This window comes from Balaenoptera musculus, chromosome 11 (genome assembly GCF_009873245.2).
Source record: "Balaenoptera musculus isolate JJ_BM4_2016_0621 chromosome 11, mBalMus1.pri.v3, whole genome shotgun sequence".
In the NCBI taxonomy this organism is placed as follows: domain Eukaryota; kingdom Metazoa; phylum Chordata; class Mammalia; order Artiodactyla; family Balaenopteridae; genus Balaenoptera; species Balaenoptera musculus.
The window spans coordinates 103,488,366-103,502,033 of NC_045795.1; the positions used below are offsets into that span (position 1 = coordinate 103,488,366).

General features: G+C 63.9%; 1 protein-coding gene across 1 annotated transcript in view; it reads right to left on the reverse strand.

Annotated features, from left to right (window-relative positions):
* Positions 1-220: 220 nt before the first annotated feature.
* Positions 221-13,668, reverse strand: part of CHCHD6 (coiled-coil-helix-coiled-coil-helix domain containing 6) — a 131,130-nt gene continuing 117,682 nt past the window's right edge. The window contains exons 7-8 of the mRNA XM_036867806.1: positions 1,306-1,441; positions 221-405 (exon numbers count right to left, since the gene is read on the reverse strand). Of these exons, the coding sequence (XP_036723701.1) occupies positions 400-405; positions 1,306-1,441 (142 nt within the window). The 3' untranslated portion in view covers positions 221-399. The remainder of the gene's footprint in view (positions 406-1,305; positions 1,442-13,668) is intronic.

The window sequence follows — 13,668 nt, forward strand, 5'->3', positions numbered from 1 at the left end:
CGCTGGACTCAAGCTCAGCCTGTCAGGAAGCTGGCCTGCTCCCCTGCTGCGCCCCGACGAGGAACTGCTCCCCTCGCGCACCTCCGCCCGCTCTGGGCACGGCTAGGCCCGCACCCGCCTGCCCCACTGGCGCTGGTGGGTGCCCGTCCTCCAGCCTGACCTGGGGCCACGCTCCAGGCACGGAGGTGGCAGCAGGCCCGCCTGGCAGCCCAGACACGACTGAAGACAAGGACGCCTGCTTTATTTGTCTGCGGACAGGGGCACACACGCTACTTCTCCAGCACGGGGGCGTCGGAGGTGCCAGCAGGGGTGCCGGCGCCTGCGGTCTCTGGACTGTGGTCCCACAACAGGTCCCCTCTTCAGGCTCCAAGTCGCTGCCAGGCCCGGAGTGGGCCTGCGTCAACCCTACAAAGGAGGACAGAGATTAGGTCCACCGGGAGCGCGCGTGTCCCCCAGGCTCTGCTCCACGAGGGCCCGTTTCATGGAGAGGGTCCTGCCCCGTGGGTCCCCAGGCCTGCACGGGGCCTCCTCACCTCTGTGCCCGGTGCCCACACAGCACGTGCCCGTGGCCTGCCGCCAGCCTCCCGCCTGCACCCTGTGCACACGGTCTTGGCCCAGAGACCCAGCTCTCCTTCGCCCCACGAGGTCTCCCCTCTGTTCTCTTCTTCTCAGCTTAGAGTGAAACCGCCTGGAGAGCCCTCACACCCAGGCGCTGGCGCGTGGGACACAGCACCTCGCGGGGCTGGAGCTCGCGCAGCAGCCCTGGGGAGGAGCCTTGCGTCTCTGACCTGCTCCCTCCCTGCTGCCCGGCAGCTCCCAGGAGCAAAGTGCTCTTAGGGACCCTTTAAAGCCGGAGGCTCCTGAGGGGAGACTGGCGGGGCCTGGGACCTTGGGGACCTGGCAGGGAGGGTCAGGAAGGAGGACCACGCCTCAGGGCAGGGCCTCTAGGACAGCCTGCAGTGCCCCCCAACATGGGGCTGGGGAGCGCGTGGGACCCGGACAACCATGACCACCTCCACTCACCAAAGGCCGGGCCCTGTCAGGCCAGCGCGGGAGTGGCTGCCCTCTGCCCCCTCAGCTCTCCCCCTTCCACAGGGCAGCCTGGCCCTTTCCACGACCCCTACCCTGCACCCTGGCCTCTCCACCCCCTGCTGCCCAGAGGTCAGGACCGGTGGCCACCCCGGACAGCAGGGCCTGACTTCACCCAGAGCTGCTCTCGGACCTGGCCTAGCGGCACCCACAGACCCCCTCCCCGCCCACCGCCGTGGAGCCCAGGGCGGGCGGGAGGCCGCAGCTGACGCCTACCTTGTGCGCTGAGCCGACGCAGTGCTGGTAGGCCTTGACCAGGTCCGCACACAGCAGCACCTCCTGCAGGTGCTCGCGGTAGCAGCGCAGGATCTGGGCCTGCAGCCCCGAGCACACGGGCTCCACCCTACGGGGCCTGCGGAGAGGAGGAGGCAGCCTGGGGCAGTGCCACGGGCCAGGCATGGGGGCCGCGGTGTCCGGTCACCCCCCAGAGAGGGGCCGAGGTGGCCCTGGGGGACCCCGCCCGCCCAAGGCCTCCAGGGCACCTCCCGCCCCGGGTGTGGGCCACCATCGTCTCCCACAAAGCTGTTTTTCTGATTTTGAAACTAATACATGCACGATGAGGAAAACTGGATAACCACAAAATGTTTAAAAAAAACTAAGGTGTTCAGACTGTCACTTCCTAGAGAATATCACTGCAGCATTTTAGAGGAATTTACTATTTTTTCTTTCTTTGTTTATCAAGGTAGGTTCAGAGCCTAAAACTAGACTCTAAACGTATTCATTTGAAGAATGATTTTATGTTCTCTTTTTAAAAATATGAAACAAAGATGGAAAAGGGAAATAAAGCTTATTCTCAAGTCCGTCACGGGGGTCTTCTTCCTGACGCCTCGCCCGCTGCCCCTCCCACCCTCCCCTCTCTCCGGACCTCACACATGCTCCCCTGTACACGCACCCTCTCACACTCACACATGCGTGCACACACGTGTGCATGCACACACACCTGTGCACACAGCTGTACACTCACACACGTGCACATATATACACGCACATGCACTCACGCCCCCGAGCTCCTGTGTTCACGTGTTCAGGCCCCTGCTCCTCGCAGCTCCGGGCGGGGTTGCCATCTCTCACCGCCCGCCCCAACCCCAAACCAGGCAGCAGAGGACGAGGAGGCAGGTGGCCGGCCCAGGTCCCACACTAGGATGCAGGGGCTCCGGGACACACACTCACAGGGTTTCCACGGTTTCTGGCAGGTCCACCAGGAACCTCGGAGCCGCGGCTAAGCCTGGGCCCCGTGTTGCCCTCCCAAGCTCGGGCGCCGGGGAGGCCTCGGCAGTGGAAGGACCCCTGCTCCTGTCACCCGGGGCCTGCAGGTCGACAGCTCCCCGGCCCCGGATCTAGTTTCAGAAGTCCAGCCTTGCAGCAGGTGCTGGGCTGGAACGTTGGTTTTAACGCAACTCAACCACCCACATCCATCCCTTAAGACCAGGAACGGAGGGCTCAGCGGCTCTCGTTACCCATCTGCGGCCGACACGCCCGGCGCCACCATCCCGGCAGCGATGCCCACGGGACCCCGGGCCCCACGTGTGGGCTTGGTCCTCAGGCCTGCTGACCACACACTGCAGCCCCCTCCCTTCCCACCGCCGCCCCCCACCCCCAGACAATCCCTGACGAGGGAGTGACCGTGATCAGCTAAGATCCGTGGCTTGGACAGAACTGATGGTTTACAAGCTGAACAGGCAGGAGGCAGGGGGGACGGGGGCGGAGCAGCCGCCACGCCTACGCTGAGGTCCACGGCTCCGAAGGTCAAGGCTGTGGTGGGAGAAACGGCCCCCTTTCCCCACAAGGCCCTGCCCGCCACCCGGGATTCCACCGGGTCCTGAGGGCGCATCCAGGGGACGCAGCGGCCCTACAGCCCCACGCGGCCCTGCTCCTGCCTGCACCGTGCAGACGGGCTCGGAGGCTCCCTACCTGAGGAGGACACGTGTCTCTCCTCGGCGCTGACCTTCGCACGGGAGAACAGACGGGCTCCCGGGCCCACCCTCTCCTCCCGGGCCCTGGGGTCCCCTCACTGGCTTCCGTCTGCCGCTGTAGTGGGGTGACCGCCTGGCTGCCCAGTGCTTGCAGGATGCGCCTCCCTCCGCGTTCAAGACCTTTCTGACACGGGCACGTCCAATGGTGGGTCTTCTAAACGCCTCCGGACGGGCATCTCCTCTCTGCTGCCCTCCCCTGGAAACAGCTCCCTCTGCATTTCCCTCTGGGCTCCTCCGTCCCCACCTGCCCTTGGCGGGGAGCCCCCGAGGCCCCATCTTTCGGGCTCCGTCCTGGCACCCGCCTGCCGTCCTCCCACACGGGCCTCCTGCTCCCCTGGCCCCGCGGCCCCTGGAGCTGCAGCTCCCATCCAGCCCCGCTCCCCATGAACAGCTCCCACCCGTGGCCCCTGAGGGTGCGGCCAGCAGAGCTGTCGGAGCTGCAGGTCTCATGGAAAGAGGCGTCCGCGGGCAGGACGGCCGGCAGCCTGGCCAGTGGTGTGGGGCTCGTCCTGGAGCCGCACCCTCTCCAGACCGACGGCAGAAGCGACTCACCGCTGGCTGTAAATGGGCAGAGCAGCGGCTTCTTAACTCTGCCCCCCACCTTCTGTCTTCAGGTCCCTGGACCAGGGCCCCTGTGCGTTCTGAGGGCAAACCTCGCAGAGCACCCAGTGGGCTCCCAGTTCAGGAGAAACAGAGGGAGGAGCCGAGCAGAATCCGGCCCCTCACACCAGGGCCACCCGTGGGCCTGTGGACGCCCCTCTGCTCTGGCATTTGTCAGCGACAACACGAGGAGACAGGGTGTCAGGAAAATGTCAGTCACAAGAAATTTCACCTGTCTGCCTGCAAACCGGCCGTGAATGGGACGGGGCAGGGAGCAGGCGAGGCTGGGTCACACAGCTGGGGCCGCGGCAACCCCGTCCACTGCATGCAAACAGCTCAGGCTTTATAGGCTGCTTGGACACACAGAGAAGGTACCCAGGGCAGTGACCTCTCCAGGGACGGAGAGTAGTCCTGCCGCCCCAGCTGAGGGACATGTTAGGATTCCCGTCTGGGAGGCTCTGGGGGGTGAACGCTGGCCCCCTCAGAGGTCAGCGCCCCTTACTTGCCAGACTCTCCTCCTCTGCACGAGGGGCTGAGACGCCAGACAGGAGCCTGCAGAGTGAGGGGGGCAGGGCAGGTGTGGCGGGCGGAGAACGGGGTGGGCATTTGGCAGACGAGAGCGACGACAGGAGGCTTTGGGGCTGGGCCCAGGTGTCGGCTGGAAGATGGGCCCCGTCTGACCTGTGCTTCACAGCTCACGGCTCACCCAGGCCCGGATGGTGCTCCTTTCTCAGGAATCTTAAGGCACCCATCGTGGTGTCCCTTCTCCAAGGAGCCAAGAGACCCCAAGCAGGTGCCCTGTGGGCCAGTGGGGGGGCACACAGGTTTTGGGGGCTTTGCCACGTCCTGCTGTGAGTTCAGGGTCAGGGGGCAAGGAGGGCCCATTGCGCACAGCAGCCCAGGATCGGCTTGTGGGGTCAGTTCTCAACACCCACACGGCTGCCATCTGGCAGTGTCACAGGTACTCAGGGACCCAGCTTCCAGCCCGCCTCCCCGACGGCCCTCAGGGCTGCACAGTGACAGGCGCAAAGACCACCAGGCGCTGTGGGGAGTGAGGGTCTCACACAGGCCAGCTGGCCTCGGCACCGTGGTCACCTCTGGGAATGGAAACCATGACCCCAGTGCCACCTGTGAACCGAGCTCTACCCCCCGGTGGAAGTGACACGTTTCCAGGATGAGAGTTGTGATAAAAGGCTCACACGAGCCAGGAATCAACCCTCTCCTCCCTCTGTCCAGGAACCAACACTGCCCACCAACCAGGCAGAGGGAAGAGCTGCCCTGGGCGCGCCTGACCACTGCCCGCTGCCTCCTGCCAGCTTCGGGAGACCGACCATGTCTCTCTCACTGCCAGGCACCCCGCGCTGGGAACCCGGCCCTCCCCACCTGCGTGGGCACAGAGGGCCCTCCTCCCTTTCCTTTGCCCCAAACACCCTAAACTTCTCCCCCCAGGGCCAACCCCAGTCCATCCCAACAACACACACCCCAAACTCCAACGCTTGGCCCCCCCCCCCCGGGTCCCTGGAGACTTCCAGCCTAGCATGTCACCCCCAACCCGCCAATTCCTCACCACGTTCACCATCAAGCGCCAAGGAACCCACTTCCCACCTAGTTTCCATCTTGGTGAGTGGCGTCCCTGCCACTCCGGTCACCCACCTAGTCAGAAGCCAGGAGTCCTTCCGGATGCCTCCCCTCCCCCTCCTTCGTTCCGGATGCCTCCCCTCCCCCTCCTTCGTTCTGGATGCCTCCCCTCCCCGTCCTTCGTTCTGGCTGCCTCCCCTCCCCCTCCTTCGTTCTGGCTGCCTCCCCTCCCCCTCCTTCGTTCTGGATGCCTCCCCTCCCCCTCCTTCCTTCTGGATGCCTCCCCTCCCCCTCCTTCGTTCTGGATGCCTCCCCCCCCTCCTTCGTTCTAGATGCCTCCCCTCCCCCTCCTTCCTTCTGGATGCCTCCCCTCCCCCTCCTTCGTTCCGGATGCCTCCCCCCCCTCCTTCGTTCTAGATGCCTCCCCTCCCCCTCCTTCATTCCGGATGCCTCCCCTCCCCCTCCTTCGTTCTGGATGCCTCCCCCCCCCCTTCGTTCTAGATGCCTCCCCTCCCCCTCCTTCATTCCAGATGCCTCCCCTCCCCCTCCTTCGTTCTGGATGCCTCCCCCACCTCCTTCGTTCTAGATGCCTCCCCCTCCCCCGCCATCATAGATGTCTCCCTCTCACCTTCTAACTATAACGTTCCTGCTTCTCTCCAATCTAACTGAAAACCGCAGATGTATCCACTGCAACTCCCAAACAGCAGGGACGGTCATCCTCTCTCTCCCTGGACCTAACCCACCCCACCTGGGTTGCTCTAGAGGCCACCGCTCCTCCTCCTGCCTCCCCTCCTCCATCCCTCCTCCCCAGAGGCCTTCAGTCCCCGCAGACGCTCGCTCCTCTTGGCCCCTGGCTCGGGTCCGCGGAGGCCAAACCCGCCCGTGTCCTGCCTCCTCTGCACCCCCTGCCGGCTGCAGTTCTGCATGGTTCCCAGAGCAGCTGCCCCCAGGCCACAGTGACCCTTCCAGAAGGGCCTCCTCCCCCTCTGGTGCTCAGGCCCTGGGGCCCAGCTCTCCTGAGCCCTCCGTGCCACTCCCCACACAGTCTGGGGTCTGCTTCCCCGTCCCCCTGCCCCCCAAGGGCCACCAGCACCCTAAGGGCACAGACACCCCTCCTTGGCATCCCAGCCTCACTAGCCCTGCCTCCTACCTAGAGGAGGTCCTTCTGCAGGGCCAAGGCACCCCATCAGCCACCCCGTCTCTCCCCCAGCACCTGGGTGGCCTCTCCCAGTGGCCTTTCCCTCTCGTACCTTCGCTATTCCGCTCTCTGCTGAAGACACCTCACCTTTTTAGAGTCTAAGAAGACCACAAACCCAAACCACTTCTGCTCCTGACCCGCCCGCCCCCAGCCCGCTCTCTTCTCCCAGAGGCTCTGCCCAGGGCTCTGCTCCCACTCCCCTGGTCCAGCCTCACAGGCTCTTCCTGCACAGGGGCCCATCGCAGCCCACCTGACCCTGGAGGCTGGAGGCCCCGTTCTGACTCCACTCCACTAGCGCTCTCCCTCCACTCCACTAGCGCTCTCCCTCCACGCATGCCCCCCGAGCCCCACGTGGGGCCCCCGCTATTCCCACAGTTCTGCGCCAGACTCACGGCCAGTGTGGTCTCTGCGGGACGAGCGGCCCAGTGGGCGTCCACAGGGGCCCGACACCCTCCTCCTCCTGCACCTCGTACGCTGGGCACGTTGTCCCCGACACCCCCATAGCCCACCCTCTCCACTGCGAGCACTGATTGTCCTAGAACATAAAGCAGCCCACGGGTTTCCACAACTCCAAGGAGGTTAACAAACCCATTTCTGGGGCGATTACAGCTCGCTGGACCCTGTGCTAAGCAGTCCCTCCTATCCGCGTCCTTCCCTTCTCTCTGGCCCTGCTCTCCCCCTGCTGAACTCGAGAGGTCCCCCGTCCGAGGCCAGTCTGTCCCCACAAGGGCGCAGGGCCCGGGGAGGCTCGGAGCTGCGGGGGAGCCCATGATGGGCGTGGCCTGGAGGACCACCCTGCCGCGAGGGCACCAGGACGGAGGGGGACACAGCTTCGTGAAACAACCACTGCACATGCTCACCCATCATTCACCCGAGTCACACAGCAAGGCCACCAAGGCCACTGGGGAGGGACCTGCCCTCTGCAGCCCCCAGCACCTCCCCTTCACTCCCGGCTCTGCCCTCCTTCCCCCCAAGGGCAGGGGTGGTCCGCATGGGGGTTGGGGGAGCCCAGTGAAAGGGACAGGGCTGAAACCACACCCCTGCAGGGAAGACACGGCCACGGCCCCGGCCCCAGGGAACCGGACCCTCACGCCGCCTGAAGTTCTCGGTCCGCGGCTGGGAACTGCTCTCAGCTCTCCTGTGGCAAAGCTGAGACGCTCGGCTGTGCCGGCCCGGAAGGGGCGTCTGCGGCAAGGTGTGGAGCCAAGGTCCTGGGAACCCGCTGCGCACGTGAAGGCCAGCGGGTAGGGGCGCCTCCCCCAAAACACGCCCTTCCTGGAGCCTCAGCATGTCACCTTGATTGGAGATGGGGTCCTGGCAGGTACAGTTAGTCAGGATGGGGTCACGGTCGGGCAGGGAGGCCCTGATCCAACGTGGCTGGTGTCCTCCTAAGAGGAGGAGAGACACTGACCGCGGACACAGACCAGAGGTGAAGCCACGTGACGCCGGAGGCAGAGGCTGCGGTGATGCGCCTACAGGCCGAGGATGCCAAGCCTCCCGGTGACACCAGGAGCTGGACAAACGCCCGGGAGCCCTCCAGCTTCAGAGAGAGCGGCTGTGGGCCACAGCAGCCCCGGGAAGCACGCAGCCAGCCCCGCAGGAAAGCGCCGAGTGCCGGCTGGGCAGAAGTTAGCGGGAGGCAGACGGCTCACCAGTCACCCCTGACAGACAGAAACACGCATCTTGCGTGACAGAGGCTCTGCGGTAAATGGCTCAGGTGGGAGGCCTCTCGTCCCAGGTTGCATCTCAGGCCGGGCCTGAGGTCCAGGTCATGCTAAGGACCAGCCCCTGCCAGGTCCTAACCCGGCACAGCAGCCCATCCTGCAGGTGGAGACACCAGTGTCAGGGGGGTCAGGTGACCTGCCCAAGGCCACACAGCGAGAGACGGAGCCAGCATAAGAGCCCGGTTATCTGGTTCCACGCTGTGTCCATTTAGCTCCACTCCAAGTCTGGAAAATTCCCCCAAAGTTCCAAGGGAGAAAGAACCAAGGGTACAGAGAAGAAGCAAAAGACACATGGGATTCAGGCTCCCAGGGGAGCCAGAAGTTTGCCAACTGGAAGGGCCGACACCGGCCAGCGCGGGGCCGGGCCCCCTCCGAGCTCACACAGGCCCGGCTGCTCACGGGCCCGAGTGCGACGTCAAGCACGTCCCTCTGTGGGCTCTGCTTCACTGACCGACATCTCATCACCTCAGCCTTCTCCCATTACCACCGCTGGTGTGGAACTGGGCCATCAGACATCCTCCTGACACTTCATCTCAGAGACGCGCTGGCGGGGGTGAACGCACGGAGCAGGCTTTCTACCACGGCTCGGGGGCGAGGTGCGGGGGCTCCACGGAGCTGCACATCCATCTCTGTCAGGGCCAGCTGAGCCGCGGGGCAGGCTCCGCGGCGGCCCGGCCAGGGCCCAGGGGCCGACGAGACCAGCTGCTCGCTGAGGACCCGCTTCGCCGGCCGCTGCCGACCACGCGCCACTCAGCCCGGGCGGGTGGGGCCCAGAGACGCGCCGTCGCCAGAGGCCCCACGGGACCCCCCCGGGGGGCCGCTCTTCTGGGAGCCCAGGCCTAGCAGAGCTCTGGTCCCGAGGAAACGAAGCGCAAAGTGGCCCCCACGGCTGCTTAGCCAGTGACAGGATTCCTCCCTGGGACTGCCACCGCACGCACACGTGCACAGGCGCACACGTGCACGGCACAGGGAGGCCGCTCCTGGCTTTGGTCCTTTGCGAAGAAGCCGCAGGGGAAGCACACGTCCCGCCCGAGGAGCCTCCCGATTCACCAGACGTGTGGGGTGGACGCAGCCCAAGGAGGCGTGGGTCGCGGGGGTCGCGGGGGTCCGAAGAGGGCCACACCAGGACCACTGGGGCCGCAGAGCCGTTCCTCACGGTCCCTCAGTGGCCGGGGGGCTGGAGGCTCCAGGGGAGGGGGCGGCAGCAGCAGCGCCTGAGGACCCCCGGGACCCCGTCTGCCGGCATCCTCTTGTTTCCCCTCCCCGAGGCCTCCCTGTCTCCTGGGCCACGGCACCTGCTGGCTGGTGTCGCCCCCAGTCTGCCTCCCCCACCTCCTTGTGACACACCTGGGGGGCCTCTCCAAGCCCTGCTGTGCCCCCTCCTCTCCGTGCAGGCCCGGCCACTTGCCTGCTGCCCAGGGACGGGCCGGCACCTCCTGCTCTCATGTAAGGTCTCACCGAGGCCCAGACCCCGCAGGGACCCCGGCCCACGTCCCTCTGCTGCAGGGCCCTGGCCCCAGGAAGAGCACGGTGCCACAAACACTGGCTCAGGCCTCCTGCCTGCCGGTCCACAGTGCACGGAGCGGCCGAGGCCACACTGAGGCTTCTCCTGCGGCGGGCGTGACACGGCAGGGGCGACTCCCCAGGCTGCCCCTTGGCTCCCAGCCCCCGGGATGCGCCCGCCCTTCAAGGTGCCGCACAGGGGCACTTCCGGGGGGGTGCTGGCTGGTGTCCTGGTAGCAGGCTGCCATCACAGGCACCGTGTGGGCCGAGGTCCTGCGTGCACTCACTGCCGGCCTCCGTCCTCCCGTCCCCTCTGACTGCAGCCAAGTGTCCCCGATCGACTGTGTCACCTCTGCTCACCCACGAGGGGCTGGCACGGCTCACACCTACAAGGGCACCCGGCGGCTGGAGCCAAACCTGCGCGGAGTGGCCCCACTGGACCGGGAGTGCCCCGCGGGCAGGGACCAGCTTACTACCTCTGCGTCCAGGGTCCCCGCCGACGCCGAGCTCAGCAGATGACCCAGCCCAGGGAGACAGTCTCCCCCTGACCGTCCAGATGTCCGCCTGGTCCAGCCTGTTGCCTCTGTGGCCTGTGGGTGGCCCTGGGCCTGCTCTCCAGCTGCCTCTGGACGGACTCCACTTCCTGGGGGACCCTTCCTGTGCCCAGCCCCGGGGGTGGGACCCTCGCAGCAGCCAGGAGCTCAGTGTCGACTGGAAACCAACAAACCAAGGAGCCTCCCTCTGGGCTGGGCCGGACCACACAGCCCTCCACACGCGGCAGAGTTAGGTCGGCGGAGACCATAAGCCTCAGTGCAGGACGGCCAGCATTTCCCAGCCCCCGAATAGGCTTGTGGTGTGGTGTGGTGTGCTCTGGTGACAGGGGACACAGGGACAGAGGCAGGAACTAACCCCCGACGCCGTCGGGTGAGACTCAGGCAGAAATACCCCCGGTGACGTGAGCAGGCACAGCTGCTCCACCCTGGGCCGTCCCTGCAGTGACTCTGAGGCTGGGGTGTCCCCCATCCCCTCTGTGATGGGACCGAAGCTGAAGCCTGGAGCCCCTGGGCACCCCCCACCCCTGGTCCTGCCCGGCCCTTGCGTCCGGCCCGCACAGGCCTCCTGTCGTCACAGGAACTGCCTCCCCGGGGCCTCCTCCCACCCGGCCCCTGCGTCCGCTGACTCAGACCCTTCCCAAAGCCCTGCCCGCCGCCGGCCCACCAGACCCTAACCCTCCACCCGCCACGCAGCTTTCCCCCCTCAGCCTGCAGAAATGTGTCCTCAGCTGAAACCTGACACATAATCTTAGTGAAGAAACAGATTAGTGCAGAGCTGGCGCGGTGGGGTCTTCGCAGGTCCGTCCCCCGCTCTACGGTTTCCCAGCACATTTGGAAACCACAGGGGCCTTTACCTGGCTGACCCACGGTGTTCTGAGGGGCGTCCCTGGATGCTGGGGCTGATTGGCTCTGTGGGCCACACCCCCGTCCACTGTCGCCGACACAAGGGGTGCAAAGGGCCTCAGGGCGTCACCCATCCATGCACCTCACACGTCGCCGAGGGCGGGGAGGGGCCGGAGTCTCCGTGCAGGAAGCACCGGGACGGTCAGCCCCCTCCTCACCCTCAGCTACGCTCTGAACCACAGCTGACCCTCAGCAGCATCCGAGTCGCCTGCGGTCCCCGGAGCCCAGCGAGACCCTGACGCCACCTGATCCGAGGAGGGGGAGCCAAAGCCGGGAGGCGGAGGGACGCGGCCCCCAGCCGTGCAGCGCTGGGCTTGCTGTGCTTCCCGTCAGCCTGGAGTCACCGAGCACAAAGCACGAGGGTGGGCGCCCTCCTGCCCTCCTGCCGGAGGGGCCGCAGGGAGTGCGCGGTGCAGCCCAGGGCGGGGAAGCGGCCAGAGCAGCGGTGAGGGCGGTTTACACTGAGCACAAAAGGTCAGTGATGGAGCAAGTGAGGGTGTAGCACGCGGAGGACAAGGGAGCCAGGCCCGTCGAGGAGGGAACTCCAAACACGGAGAAGCTGCAAGAACCCTAGAGCCGGAACCCGGGGAACCCGTGTCAACTTCACGTGCTCAGACACACGTACGCGTGAGTGTGCGTAAACTCACACACGTAAACGTGCACGCCTGTGCGGGAGCACCTGGAAACACTGACACCCCAGCAGCAGCAGGCACGCCCAGCGCCCAGACCTTGGTTTCTAAGCACCACTCTGCAGTAAACAGAACAGACTGGAGACGTGGCTGATTCCAGGGCGGGGGCCGGAACACCCGTGCCAGAGAGTGAAGGCCACTCAGAGCGTGAAGCCACACATCAAAAGGACAGAAGAGTCTGTCTGAAGGCAGAATCCTGGACCACGTGAACAACAACATAAACGAGGGAATTTATTACAACCCAGCAAGGCACTGTGACTCCTTGACTCTTTCCTAACGTAAACAAACAAACGAACACCTAAGTGGGGGAGAAGGGAAACTCTCCCTTTAATCCAATTCATAAATGTAGAGGAAACGACGGAAGTCAACAACTGCCATGGGCCACCCCGACTGTGGTGGCTGGTTCAGGGGACAGTAGTCCCTGGAGGCCGAGGCTGAGGGATCAGGACCTGGACACACCCTGGAGAGCCTCCCGCACAGCCGGGATCAAGCACAAGGGACACAGCCTGTGCAGAGGGACCAGGCAGACCCACCGTGACCGGGTCACGGTCCACACCCCTAGTGGAGGGATGGGACCCACCAGGAAGGGCACGGCACCATCTGGGGGGCCTTCCTGCCAGGAACGCACGGGCTGAGGCTGGCCACGAGGAAACATCGGGCGGACCCAGGCTGGGGTCGCCCTTCGGAAGGAGAGGCCTGTACCCTTTTAGACTAGTGTCAAGGTCACGAGAGACAGAGAAAGACCAAGGAACTGTCCCAACTGGAGACTGACGGTCACGGAGCTGCAGCACAAACTCCTGGGCCAGAAAGGAGAGGGCTGCGGCGGGCAGCGCGGGGCGTGCCTGTGGTCTGCGGCTGAGTCAGCGAGGGTTTCCCGACCGGAAGAGCTCTGTGTGGTCACGGAGGACGGTCCTGGGAGGTACACGCTGGACTAGAGTACTTAGTGGCAACAGGTCACCACGTCAGGAAGAGACAGCGTTTTTGTCCAGAGGGAGGCGGTGAGGACGCAGACTCTAGCATGACCAATCGGGCACCTGGCTTAAGGCAAGAGTTCTTATTCTTGTGACCTTTCTATGGGTTTGAAATTATTTCAAAACAAGGCAAAATAAAACACAACAAGGACGGCAGTTTGAGAGGACTGAATGTATTCAAAAGGATGTATTTATGCCAAAAAAGAGCCCACCAGGTTTTCCTTTTTTTCTTCCAGCTGGGAGTGGGGTAGGGAAAGTTTGACAAAGTGATTCTAAATTCATTTGAAAAAGCATGTTGGAAAAAGGTCACCAAGGTAGAAAACTTGCTCTGATGGATATTTAATATTTTAAATTAGTGTAGCTGCATAATATGTTTTATACATATCTAAAACGTGCAGGCTTGGCCCCGGAAAAGAGTCCAGAAACAGACCCAAGGACGTTAGCGCAGGATTGGGTGGACTTTTACATCACTGCTGATGGGACAGAGGGCTCCCCATTTGGGAAAGAACCAAGGTGCATCTGTACTTCACACCCCACACCTAAGAAACCACAGTGGGGTCATCTGGAGCACGCCTTAGCGGGGAATAAGTCATAGCGGTACTCGTCCTAAAAATATGGGTATGGTGGTAAGGAAGGCCTTTGTGATATAACCTAAGTCACAAACAGAAAAATTAACAACAGCAAAAATGCACTGGGTCCCTATCCCCCCATCAACTTCCAAAGGGCAAAAATTAAACTCAAAAAATAGTCACAACAGAAATAAAAGATTAATAACACCGTCACACAAAGACCTTTTAAAAAGAATTAATAAGGAAAAAAGGGCGAAAGCCATAAGTAAGTAGTTCACAAAAGAAGAAATGCAAACAGCTAGTAATTTCTGGAAGGG